This window comes from Tamandua tetradactyla, chromosome 17, assembly GCF_023851605.1.
Source record: "Tamandua tetradactyla isolate mTamTet1 chromosome 17, mTamTet1.pri, whole genome shotgun sequence".
NCBI classification, from domain to species: domain Eukaryota; kingdom Metazoa; phylum Chordata; class Mammalia; order Pilosa; family Myrmecophagidae; genus Tamandua; species Tamandua tetradactyla.
Window position 1 is genome coordinate 76,149,762 of NC_135343.1, and position 13,734 is coordinate 76,163,495.

The 13,734-nt window shown below is 45.5% G+C and overlaps 1 protein-coding gene across 1 annotated transcript in view; it reads right to left on the minus strand.

Moving 5' to 3' along the window:
- The window catches only part of CAPN13 (calpain 13), a 90,848-nt gene that overhangs the window by 58,244 nt on the left and 18,870 nt on the right, over positions 1–13,734 (minus strand). The window contains exons 2-3 of the mRNA XM_077134746.1: positions 9,124–9,355; positions 311–389 (exon numbers count right to left, since the gene is read on the minus strand). Of these exons, the coding sequence (XP_076990861.1) occupies positions 311–389; positions 9,124–9,321 (277 nt within the window). The 5' untranslated portion in view covers positions 9,322–9,355. The remainder of the gene's footprint in view (positions 1–310; positions 390–9,123; positions 9,356–13,734) is intronic.

Consider the following 13,734-nt stretch of genomic DNA (forward strand, 5'->3'; position numbering starts at 1 on the left):
GGTGCTAACCCCTACCTGGTGCTTAGACAAAGCCCCTGCAGCCAGCTTCTCCCTTACTTCAAAATAACTGCTCACCTAGAATGGCCCTGCACCCCTCGGCTGAGCAGGTGGGCAGTCTGGGGATGGGAAGGCTGTCTGACCGGCTGCAGGGCTGGGCGTGATCCCGCCTCACCTCCCCACCTCTTCCTCGGCTGGGGCAGGGCTCCGTGAGGTCAAGTGGGCTCCATGCCCAGCCCCCGCCTGTCCAGTGGCCTGCCGTTGGGCAGCCGGCCCCTATCCTGGGCTGGAGGGAAAGATGCCAAGCTCTCACCTGCTTTTCCCTGCTGGATGTCAAATCTGCTTACACCTTCGAGGATAAAGTAAGGGCGCCCACTTGATAAATCCTTGTCCTTAGGAAAGAGGAAGAACAGTCATGAGCATCTTGTATTGTTCTTCAAAGCCCAAACATCACTCACTTTGTTTTTTGAGGTATAGTGGTTAGTTGTTAAATAGGTGCTTAAAAATCTCAGTTTCCCCTCATTCTCGCTACCAGGAGACAGGCAGGTGTCAAAGGGGTATATTGGAAACTGGCAAGTCAAGCTATAAATGCTTAAGCGAACTGCACAAAGAGGGAACATAAATAAGGACTCAGCATCCTGACATCAAATAGTCAGCCATACCAGGCCCATCAAGCCGGTTTTTAATGAAGAGTTTATAAACAAGCACAAACGAATGGGAACCTCTATACAAGCGTAATAAAGCACTGCTGCTTTTCTGAAGTGCCGCCTCTCAGAAACTACTGTAGGTGTCCTTGCCTCCAGGTTCACCTCCAGCCTGTACATCTTGAGACGCCGCCTTTCCCAGCCCTTGGCCCAGGCTCTGGCCAACTCACAGAGCTAATTATGGAAGACCCCAGCCCCTTGTCCCCAGGGGCTCTCACTCAGCCCCTCCCTCCTCCCTGGCCTCCAACCCACCTGGACCCTGCCATCCACAGAGAAGGGCTTGCTAGAGCATTCTGCAGTGCTGCCAGTCTGGGGGGATTTGGGATGCTGTCATCAGATGTGAGGACTGCAAGAACTTGAAGGGGGCCCCAAGGCATGATGTGTGGGTGCCGTTGAGAGTCCACCAGGCCAAAGGTCCACTCCTGCTCCCTGAGCCCACAGGCCCACCCCCAGCGTCCTCTCTGCATGCCTCTCCCTGACTTCCCAGTGTGTGTGTTTGCATAGTACATGGGTACTTGTTTCTGTGCCATCTGTTTCCACATTGACAAATAAGACTCCAGAGAGCAGGGCTGCAGGGTGCAAATGGATTCATTTGCTCAGCAGTGTTAAGGTAAAAGCTGCAGGCCCTTCTTAAAGTGCCAGGATTTCCTGGTGGAGACCCAGACGAAGGGACAAAGGTATGCACATCGGCAACACGCAGGGTCCCACGGAAGTGTTTAGGGCTCCCTAAATCTGCTCCCACTGCTGTCTCTACAAGTAACTGGCTCCCCCAGTGGGGGCCAGCCCAGACCCTCAGGGCAGTGGGCCATGGATCCACTGCGCCTGCCTGCCACCGACACGGTTGAGGAGAACTTGGGGCTCTCTCCCTGCATGAGCAAGCTGGGAAGAATGCCCCGTGGGGCTGGGCTGCGGTGAGTACGGCCCCTGGAGGGCACAGGCTCCTGGTTTTACAACAACTGGGAGCTGTTCAATAGCCTCCAGGGGCCCTTCCATCATGCTGGAAGAGGAGCTGAAGGTCTGGAGAGACAGCCCTCTATAAGAGGGGAGGCTTCAGGTCTTCACTCACGGAGATTAAAGAAGACGGTGGAAGGGTTTTAGGGAGAGGAAAACAACTTTGCTCCATTTTCTTGCCCCCCAGTCCCCACCCTTTGCTGTGATCTTGCTGGCTTCCCTCTGGTTCTGAGAGGAGGGTGGGGTTCCTGTCTCACCGTCACCCCCTGGTGACCTTGAGCAATCCCCTGAGCTTTGCGGGGACTCAGTTTCCTTGTGTGCAAAATAGAACGATGACCCGCAAGTTCAGAGCGGTTGGACAAATCACATTCCTTCCACTTTACAAAGGAAGGAGGACGTGAAACAGTGAGCACAGCATCTGGCATGGTAAGTGTTCAATAAACATCGATTTCCTTCTTCTGCAAAATTTGCAAAATTAGAAAAGCCATACTCATAGGCAAACTCATATTCTCAAATGCATTCATTATTAAGCAGGATAGAATGAAAACAAGTGGATTAAGCAGTCAACTCATAGATATTAGAAAGAAAAGGAAAAAAAAAGCCTTGCCAAAACAGGAGTAAGGGAATGATAAAGAAAACAGTAAGGGAATTATAAAAGAAAGCAGAAAACAACAGGATTGATTAAGCAAACAAATTGTTCTATGTGGGAGTGAATGTGTGGAGACACAACTTTGGCAAATATGGTAAAGAAGCCCAAACAAACAAAATTAGAGATAAAAATGGGGCATTAGAAATATAAAAACATGATGCATAATTCTATGCTAATCAATTTCAAAATACTGATGATTTTCTGAGGAAAATTAATATGGCTCAAGAGAACAAATAACCTTGGAAAAGTATTTTAAAGTTTACAAAGAATACCTTCCCCATGTCCCTGTGAAGGCTCCTAGGTACACATGATTTTCCTGCTGATTTCCTTTCCTGAGATTCAGAGAATAGACAGTTCTTATGTTGCTTACTGTTTCAGTGTTTTTTAAAGAAGAATCTTGCCACCATTTATTTTAAGAAGCCAGCATAACCTTCATGTATAACTTGGGAGAGCAAAAACACCCAAACACACTCACACACAAAGACTCACACATATATTGTGATTGATTTCATGTATGAAAAGATAACAAAATTCTAAGCAAAATACCCATTAGGTGAATCAGCAATGTACTATAAGACAAATCCACTAGATATCATTATCTTTTTTCCAAAAAAAGAGAAAGGTAGAATGCAAGGACGGTTTCATATAAGGACATCCAATAATATTAAATAGCATTTAACTGGACCAAAGGAGAGAAAATTATAGCATTTCAGTATAGTTATGAAGGCATTTGATAAACACACAACAACCTTTTCTGATTTACCCAAATTATAAAAATTAAAATTAAAAAAATTTTTAGCTAATTAAGAACAGAAAGATACTCTAACGTGATGAAAGTTAAATGTCAGTTATTTCAAATCCCAAACCATTAGCCAACATCAAATTTATGGGGAAGCACTGGAATAGTTTGCATCAATGTTGGGCACAAAACAAATACCAGCACCTGTGTCTCCTGTCAGGTGAGGCTCCCTTTTTCACAGCATGCAGCCTGTTTCTTCTCTACTCTGGGCTTTTAGAGGGTGCTGGACAAGTCAAAAAGGGCGAAAGTAGGGAGAGAAGGAAATTATATCCAGGAGCATTTTAGTCTGTTGGCTTCACTTCTGAGACAAGGTGCATGAAGAAAATAAATAAGAAAATGGGAAGATGGAAGGAAAGGTCACCTGTCATCAAGGCGGTGGGTCTGTCAACGTGCTAGTGGGGTGAGCGTGATAAGACTCAAGTCCGAACTGGACAGAACATCCACCCAATTGTGACTCAGAGTCACCCATGAGCCTGGACACAGTGGGTGCTGCCTCCCACAGCTCTGAGTCAGTAGGTCGGGCAGAGGCAGGGCTCCAGGGGCTAATTCCTCATGTGTTCTCAGGTTCATCCGAAGCCCAGCCAGGGCAAGGAGATTGGTTCAGAGCAGTTGAGCAAGTTGGTCAAGGCCACACAGGAAGCAGGAATGAATCCGTCTGCCTCCATAGTGCCCTGCCCTCACCACTGAACCCACCAGCAGTTAGGGTCTCCCCTCTCCCTGATATTAACATTTTCTGATTCTGAGAGATAGGCTGAGCCTTTCGAGGCTCCGCAGCATCCATGGCTCAGGAGGAAGCCATCAGCAGCAGTCCAGGTGACATGAGTGTCTGAATGACATCAGAGCTAAGTCCTATGTTGTGGAGTTCTCTCTTAGGGCGAAGTTTGGGTAAGCTGTTATAATAGTTAAGCCAGAAGCTCATGTAATGCAAGAGATGCTGGGAACTTAGCAGACCCCCTTGCTGGAGCTGCATGGAATCAGACACTCCCTGCAGTCGTCTCTGGAGGTGCGTCCCCCAATGTGATGTCACTTTGCAGATTCTGAGCAGCGATTCATCTCACTGGCCACCCACGTACGTCCCCAGATCACATGCTCCACTTGGATGAGAGACACCGCATTGAGCATCTTGGCTTCCACTCACGGGCCCTGCAATGGGGTGGTGGCCAGAGTTCCGGCTGGGCCAGGTGGCAGTGTCCACTCCCTTTTCTATTTCCGTGAGAGGCTTTGCTTTATTGATATCAAAGTTCTTTGGCTCAATGGAAACTGGCTGTTGGCCCAGGCACCTGTCAGCCCCTGTTATCTGCTGCCTCGCAATACGTCTTCACAACCTAACCTACCCAAGATTCGTATCTCTGCTGCGCTGAGCTCCACCTTTCATGACAATGCTTCACTTTGGGATGGGCAAAGCCAGAATCCATGATGGTTGAACTGAGCTCCGAGCACCATCAGACTATGTGCTTGGCCATTCAGCCTAATTCTCAGTTAAGAATCTACATATTCTTTCACTACAGAGTGGGGACAAACATGAGATTCCAGACAATCTGCTCACCCTTAGTGCCTCTGTTGTGAAGACCTGCCACCTATAATTCTGCATTGTCCAATAAGGTGGCCACCCGCCAAACAAATGTGGCCACTGAAATTTAAACAAAGTTAAAATGTGACTATGGGCTCCTCCACTGAATAGTACAGAAGGGGCATTTCCATCATTGTAGACATTTCTAAAGGACAGTGCTGATCTATTTAATGAGGATAATAATGACATCTACCTTACGGGGTGTTACAGCAATTAAAATGAAGCATATATAAAGTGGTTAGCATATCTGGCAAGTGTACACACTTGATAAACGGGATTTATTGTTATACATGAAATAAAAAAATCTCCTGGGTGCACAGGTGGTTTAGTGGTTAGAATGCCCACGGACCATGCATCCCCCCCAAAAAACCTCCTTAAAAGGAAGCCACTGCAGTACCAAATACAGTTCCAGAAAATATCACATGGATACTCCTAGGTAAGTGCCGTTGTCATGCTTGGTGCTGCCACCTGCTGAGGCCAGGGGCAGCGTGAAGACTGACCAGAAGTGGGTTCAGTGCCTCGTCATGGGGAGACATTCTCTAGAAGGAATTGAAGGAAGCAGGGTGCAAAGGGGCTTCTACTTCACACAAGGTTTGGTGTATTGGGATCATTGTTAGAAGGAGGGAGGAAAAGAGGAAGGAAGGGGTGGAGAGAGAGAGAGAGAGAGAGAACAATTGCACAGAAAACCACACGTGCACACCAGACATGGGACGCTGAGCCCACCAAACTTGGATGGACACTCAAGAGTGAATGATGCCCATGCCAGGCTTGCATAGAGCAAGGAACTTCTCTATCATCCTAAAATCCCAGAAGGTGGTGATGGTCTACAGCCCCGTGGGTGCTGCTGCAGCCAGTATACAGCTGATGTTTAAGGAGCTCCAGTTGGACCTCTGGTCAGGCACTGAGCGAGCTGTAGATTGGATGCAGGCTTCTGGAGGTAGAACTAGGAAGCAGCAGCTGACATGAGAGGCACTTCCCACACCCTCTACCAGCAACCCCCTCATTCCACAAATAATTTCTTCAGACCTACGTTTCTCCCTGAAAGTGGGGTAGCTGAAACGGACCAGAGCTGAAAGGACTGGATTGTGAAAGCTTGAGCATCTCCAGGGATCTCCCCTGAGGCTGCCACCCTTGCTACCTCTCCCACATTAATCATAATGACAGTAGTTAGCATTTAGTACAGTTTACAGTGTGCTGGACAGACTCTGTTCTAAGCACTGCACTCAGCCACTCCTTAAAATAATCACACGAGGTATAAGTCCCTTTGTTTTTTTTTTCTTTTGTATTTTTTTTTTTTTTTGCATGGGTAGGCACCGGGAATCAAACCCAGGTCTCCGGCATGGCAGGTCCCTTTTTATACTCATGCTTTTCCACCTAAAAATGCAAAGAAGGACCGAGCATGGACACAGAGATCCACTTTAGACAAAGATTTATTCCTGGTTACCCACGTGAGGTAGGAGGTCCTATTGGTGCTTAAAGCATTATTAGTGGCAAACAGAAGCCTTTGCCAGTTTGAATCAATTATCTATGCTGGAAAAGCCGTGTTTTAATCCTGATCCAATCTTGTAGGAGCAGCCATTTCTGGCCATGGCTCTGTCTCCAAGGTGTTTTTGGTCACTGCTGTAAGCTGCCGCAGCCAAGGCCTTCACCTTGTTGAAGGGGCATGACCCCTGGTGCTTTCTCCTCTACCCTCCTCCTTGGTAAACAGGTCAACCCAAGGTTTCTCCATTGCACACACGGAGCTTGAAACCCACGCCAGGCACCTGCAGATAGCATCATTCATTCTTCTGTTGACTCATTCATTCATTCATCCCAGTCCTCATCGGGCCCCTGAGGTGCAGTAGCCCATGTAATGAGAAATGCAGCATGTGGAGTCGGAAAGCTCAGTTTAAATCCCAGATCCTCCCCTCTCTAACTGCGTCAACTTGAGCAAGTCACATGAGTTGCCTGAACCTCAGTTTACTTTCCTTAAAGGTGGGAAAGAATTAAAGGCATAAAGTAAGAGAAGACACTTTGTAAGCTCTGGAAATACTGTGTAAATATAAGGGTTGTCTGTTGTGAGAAGAGCCACTGAGATATACAATGTATCTACACATACATTTTTAAAGAACAGCCTGAATGAAAAATGGCCCTCTGGTAGACTTCAGGTAAACTTTTGTATGACAAGAGAAATGAGAGTATAACGTATTTAGCCTCTGACTGCCTATCCATTTTGAGTTCTTGGTGTGACTGTTTCTCTGAGTCATTTCATTTCTGTTTGCCTCAGTTTCTCCTTATTCCCCAAAGGCATCACAAGTTGAATCATGTCTGGAATTGGATAATAAAAAAACTCAACCATTTCTAAATAGAAATGTTATAAATTCAACACTATAAATACAGTCTCACATCCAATGCTCAGCACTTTGTGAGAGAGAAAAAAATATTGCTTTCTAAAAGAATCTCAGCTTCTGAAAATAACAATGGGAATTCTATGCCCTCCAGAACTTCTTTAAATAGAGTCCTCTGGCTCAGTTCTCCTTGGGAGGTGAAGGCCAGAAGAGAAGTTACTGTGGGGACTCGTTGCTTCTGACTGAGAAGGTAGAGCCCGGGAGGCTGAAACTCCCCCATCCCCATCTGATCCCCACTCGCCCTTCTCTTTCCCAAAGCTACGATTCTGTCTCTAGTTAGTGCAAGAACTATTCCGTCCAGAGCTGAATGTCTAAGAACTCCTTCCAGCAGAGTGGAGTTAGATACTCACAGACCAGACAGATGCTTGTTAAGAGAAAGAGATCCCCCAGCTTCTCAACAGACAACAGCAGAAAATACCTTTACTCTCTAACCTGACATGGTTTTGTTGAAAGTGTTTGGTAAAGCAGTTGGCATTTGACCAGTGCTCAGTAACAGTTATAGATACTATTATTGTTAACTTACAAGATACTATGTTATTTTCTGTTGTTCTGGGTTCTGCTGGTTGCCTCTGGGAAGCATGAATAGGAAGTGTGGGTATCGGGGCCTTCAAAGAGGCCGTGGCCTGGGTCCTCGGCATTATCAGTAGCCCCGATGAAATTATGAACATGTTATGTCTGCTGAGAAATTTCCCTTGGAAGTTCACGCCCTAAAATCGAGATAGTCCTAGAAAAACTAGCACCTTGCTGGGTTCACCATGCCAGCAGGTAGATTTAGTGGCCGTCTTCTGGAATGGGGGGTCAGAGTGATTCGAATGCTGTCCTGCAAAATCTTCCTAATTTTACAGCTGATGTCTGAAATCTTTTATAGGTGATCAAACCTTTACAAGACTGATAATGCAAAACTAAAGAGAGAAGAGGGGAAATTATTTGCATGCATCCTATGGTGTAAGTGACTGAAGTGCTCTTTTCCCTTTGAGTCATTTCTAACTGGGAGGGAGAAAAGAATACAGGACAATGACACTTGAAGAGAAGAAAGAACAAGGAGAACTGATACACTGGCTCAATTATGGAAGTGAAAGGGGCCCTGGAGACCAACTATTACAATGTTTCTCTCCATGGTTTCCCATCTCTCAGATGAGTAAGTTGTAGCATTTATAGTTGATTGATTTGCTCATTTAGAACTGAGCAGAGAACCCAAGTGTGCTGGTTTGAAAGGAAGCGTGCCCCCTAGAAAAGTCATGTTTTAATCAAAATCCCATTTCATAAAGGTAGAATAATTCCTATTCAGTACTGTATGTTTGAAATTGTAATCATATCATCTCCCTGGATGATGTGATTTAGTCAAGAGTGGTTGTTAAACTGGATTAGGTGATGACATGTCTCCATCCATTTGGATGGGTCTTGATTGGTTTACTGGAGTCCTATAAAAGAGGAAACATTTTGGAGAATGAGAGATTCAGAGAGAGCGGAACAGAATGGCATAGTCATGAGAAGCAGAGTCCACCAGACAGCAATCTTTGGAGATGAAGAAGGAAAATGCCTCCCAGGGAGCTTCATGAAATAGGAAGCCAAGAGAAGAAGCTAGCAGATGACACTGTGTTCACCATGTGCCCTTCCAGATGAGAGAGGAACCCTGACTGTGTCACCATGTGTCTTCTCAGTTGAGAGAGAAACCCTGAACTTCATTGGCCTTCTTGAATCAAGATAGCTTTCCCTGGATGCCTTAGATTGGACATTTCTATAGACTTGCTTTAACTGGGACATTTTCTTAGCCTTAGAACTGTAAACTAGCAATTTATTAAATTCTTCTTTTTAAATGCCATTCTGTTTCTGGTATTTTGCATTCCGGCAGCTAGCAGACTAGAACACCAGGGCTCTGGGCTCCTGGTATAGGGTCATTCCATCCACCGAGTGGCAGAAAGACAGAAGAACTCATTCTCTTTCCAGTGTGGGTTGGGCATCCCTGAAGGGCAGGTCTCAGACCCATCCTCCTTTCATGGGGAGGTGCTATGGCAGGCAGCTCAGATGACCCAGGAGCTGGGTGTATTCCAGTGGGACTCACTCACCGATGGCCGTTTCCATGTCAGGCTGCGGTGGTCTATTTCCCTGAGTAATGGTAGACCTATGGAAGAAGCCGTGGCAGGGAAGGTCTCATCTTCAAATAACTGGCCCTTGCTCAGGCAATGATTCCGCAAGGAGTAAAAGTCCTGGTCCTTGAACTTTATGATGGGGGTTTCTGCTGGATGCTCTTGGTAATGAGCCATGACCGCCTTCGCAGATGTCTGAAGCCTTTTCCTTCTGGTGGGAAAAAAGAGGCATTTTTAGTAGTGAGCCATCAAATCCTTTGTGTCCTCAGATAAGTGCTACCCCCGGTGACACAGCCAGTTGGTGGCTGAGCCTGGACCTGAATTCAGGCATTGTTATCCCAGATTCAGCTTTCTATCCTCTGCACCATACAGCATTCCCATATGTTTTTATGTTCGCAAGAGAATTTAAGGTATTTGTGCATTTAACAAACATTTCTTGAGTACTGACCCTGTGCCAGGCACTCTCCTGAATGCCAGCAATCCAAAGATAAATACCAGGTGATCTTTATTCCCTAGGGCTCATTATCAAGTGGGAAAGATAGATAAGACATTTCAACAACTAGCCGCTATTCAACAGAATCCACTTCATGAAAACTGTACTAAGTCCAGTGGTTGTAAAGAAGAGCAGCTAGGAACTGCCAGGGGGGGTTGGGATGATTCTGCTGAAGGTAGCGACATTTGAAGGAAGACTAGAACTTGCCAGGTGGAAAGTTGTGGATGAATTTTAAAAAAATCCTCCAAGTAGTGAAATATAAAATCCCCTCTGGCCCTGTAGGTGACCTAAGTAGCAAGTGCCCAAAGACTCAGGAGCTGGATGGGAAAGCTTGTGGGTATTGGATGAATGGAGAGCAGCTGCTGGCGTTAGGGCAGGGATAGGAGCCAAGGAGCGGGAGTACTGGCACAGGTGTCCAGAAAGTGGGTTGGAAAGCTGGATTATGAAATGTTTTATGTTCTGGAACCACATCAGGACCACTGAAGAGGTCCCTGAACAAGATGGCACAACAGATGGGGAGGGATTGGGGGCAGGGGTCTCTAGGAGGCTGCTATAGTTTTCCATGCAAGTGATGGTGGTACAGCCCAGGGCAGCGAAGATGGTGGAGGAGAGATCGGTACTGGAGAGATTTTAAAGGGAGAATCAATAAGATTTCATTAATTGAAAAGGGGGGAGGGGCAGGGGAGGAAAAATAAAAAAACAGTCAAAAGGGTTTTGGAGTTTGCTTTCTGCTTTCACCATTTGCCCACCAGTTTTCTGATACTGAGCTAGTTTGGAACCTTGTGAATATACTTGTCCATCCATATGGGTTGAAGACACAAACCTCAGAGAGTGTGTGGTGGGTATGAAACGAGTAATACTCAGGCTGAGCAGAGTGGCTGGCATGCAAGAGACATTCAATAAATGCTAGCATCCCAATTTCCCTAAAGAGATGTTAAGGAATGCTAAAGTTTCTTGTTCAGGCAGCCAGAGGGTTGTAAGGGATGCTATTTGCCAAAATAAGCCCTCACGCCATGCGCAGGGGAGTCAGGAGCTCGCTGACTAGCTCTGGAACTTGAAAAGCCTCTTTCAAGTGGTGCTTTCCAAGCTTCTCTAACCACTGTTTGTTTTAGGTGGCATAAAAGACTCCACAACCCACATATTCCCCCATTCCCACTTCACAGTGGAAAAGGAATCAGGTGATAAAGAATCAGAAAGGAATGCAAATGAGTAATTCGCAAGGGAAGAAGGATGAATTTACAATTAAGATTTGGAACCATAGAAAAATACACGTAAGCGTAAAATAACTTAGCAATTTTCTTATCGTTACCTTATAAAAGCATGTTGAAAATTACTTAGCGCACATTCATGAGAACAATACTGCCAGCGAAGTGGAAAGGAATTATGATACAATTGTCTAGCAAACACGATATGAATAATATATATTTGAACTATCAGATCACACTATGTGAAATTGCCATTTTTGTAGGTCAAGTCAGTTTTATACGGTTTAACCTAAGGTGAAAAAAATAGTTGAACATAGAAAGTTTCATTTGCTTTAACCTCGTATGATATATACAGTCCTGCAATTTAATTCTCAGAAAATAACAGACCATAATATACCAATATGCCGTACCCCTCGCGGGAGAATTAACCAGAAAGCTCACAACAAATTAAATAGTGATTAAGCTAAAACAATGGCAATGTATCATCAAAGAGCAAGAAAAGAGTAATAGAAATTTATTGGCGACTCAAGACAAAGGTAGTGCCATCCAGCAATGAAGAGGTGCTGAAAATTGTGTCTCCCAATTCTCTGCATGTGCTCAGGGACAGGGGAGACCATACAGGCTGCCTCCCTCTCTGAGGAATATTGAGTTAGAGTGCTCGATCAACTCCAGCAATCAGCTAATTTTAGTATATGAAGACAAAATGGTGGTTACCCTTTATCATGCAATTATGGCATTGCAGGTGAGCACCCTTTACTTGGATGTCAAAACGAAAGTCTAAAGAACTTTGCTTCGTTTCTCCCTAAGAATCAAAGACCTTACATCTGGGATCAGTTCCCAGCCCATCTGGAGAGCCCGTGCTGCCCACGACTGGCTAGTGGACTGGCCAGACTTTAGGAACTGCTGATCTAAGCTCCTCTGTTTGACCAACGTCCTCATCTGTGCATTGGAGCTAATAATATTTTGCATTGTGTAAGGCTGAGGTGAGCCTCAGATGGAATGATGCATGCAAAATATTTAGCTCAGTGATCAGTAAATAAAGTGGTTAGCAAATGACTGCTGCTCCTGGGACTGTCATTATTTTGATCATGAAAGGACAATGCGGAAGCATGCCATCCACTAAGGCAAGAAATTGCTTTCACTGAATGACAGGTTGGGCTCAGAGGATCCTGAGGGCAAAGGGCTGGGGCAGGAAACCCAATGTATGCCCTCCACTCTGCCCTGCCCTGCACCCACAATGTGAGCTGCCCAGTCCCAGGAGGGCACGAGGGGACAGAAGGCAGCCTGGTGCGTCTGCCATTGGACAAGCATCTGCTCTGAGAGGAGAATCCTATGGGGAAAGAAGGAGGACAGACAGGAAGAGGCTTGCTCAGCATCTGCACACGCATACACACTTCACACCTCCTGGGTTTCTGCTCACGCTCTCAACTGCTGCTGGCAGTGCAAGGGAACAGCCAGCAGATTCACTGTCTCAGTGAGGCTGCACAACACTTGCCAGCATTTCACTTTTGTGTACAGTAGCCAAGTGCAACCAATCTCTCCATCTAGTCTCTTTGGAGAAGGCTTTGTGTGTGTGCCTTATTTCTCTTCCCTTTCCTACTTGTCTCACTTTGCAAGATACACAAAGTCGGGAGAAGACTCAGAGGCCCTAATTAAAGAAAAAAATCGAGATGGAAGGCCCACCTGATTTCATGTTAAAACTTACCTCACTGCTAAGATGGCTCTTTGGAATAGCAAGAAAAATGACAAGGGAGGAGCTAGAAAAATGGCAGAATGGATTGTTTTTAAGTTCTTAAAGTGAGAAGCTATGTGAGCTGGAGAACCAAATTTGGGGAGTAAGATAAGAAGCGGGTGAAGTGTGCAGTTGGAGACTGGAACCGCCCCTGCTGCTCCCCCTGTGTCCATGTTTCCTCCTCCAGAAAAGGAGTTTGATTCAGGCCTTCCCTGTGTCCTCTGATAAGGTCCCAATAATTGTACTGGCCTTGGAAGCATATTTAAGGGAGTGTACAGATCAAAGAGGAATTGGGGTCCTAAAAGTAAGGACCTCCAGGCATAGATGAAGGGTTCCCATGGACACAAAGGCCTGATGACAGAGTACTGGCTTTACTGGCGCCAAGTCCTTCAGTAAAGAACCAACGTTTTACACATATGTAACCAGAAAGTCCTTTTATCGCAGAACACTTAATATCTCATATAACAGATGTCATCGACAAAAAACCAAATAGCACAAAAGTTAAATGGCTTCAGAAGGTCCTGCCTCAAGTTCTCATTTTATCTTTTATTAGCCATATGATCCTGAGGAAGTTTTCTAAGCTCTTAGCACTGCAGTTTCCTCATTAATCAAATGGGGAAAATGATCTTTTGTTGAAAAAATGTATAGGAAGAGATTTAAATCATGAAGCAATACACAAGATACTAATTGTATGTTATTAATTTCTCTGACTCTAAACTTGGCTTATCCTGATACTTTTAACTTTTCCTGCATTTTTTCCACTTAGAAATCAATAATTGTCATGTTAGATGGTACTGCACATACACACAAGATAAGGGCATTAATTTTCCCATTCTCCCCCTCCCCCCAACATGTTGGTCCTCTAAAGGAACTTGCAGAGTGGGTTATATTTGGAAATACAGAAAACCACCATGTGTAGGAGCTACACAGATGTTCTTTAAAAGTAACTTTGGGAGGTGGGGCAAAAGGGCAGCATACTGAGGTGTGGAATTTAGTTCATCCTCCAGAGCAGCTAGTAAACAGCCAGAAGCTATACAAAACAACTGCTGAAGGGGCTGGAAACACATCACATACCAGTCTGTAATGGGTGGAATGCCTGAGACCCATTACAGAACTGTAAGTCTCCCAAGCTGTGGAGGCTGGTGCCCTTCCCCCCAGGC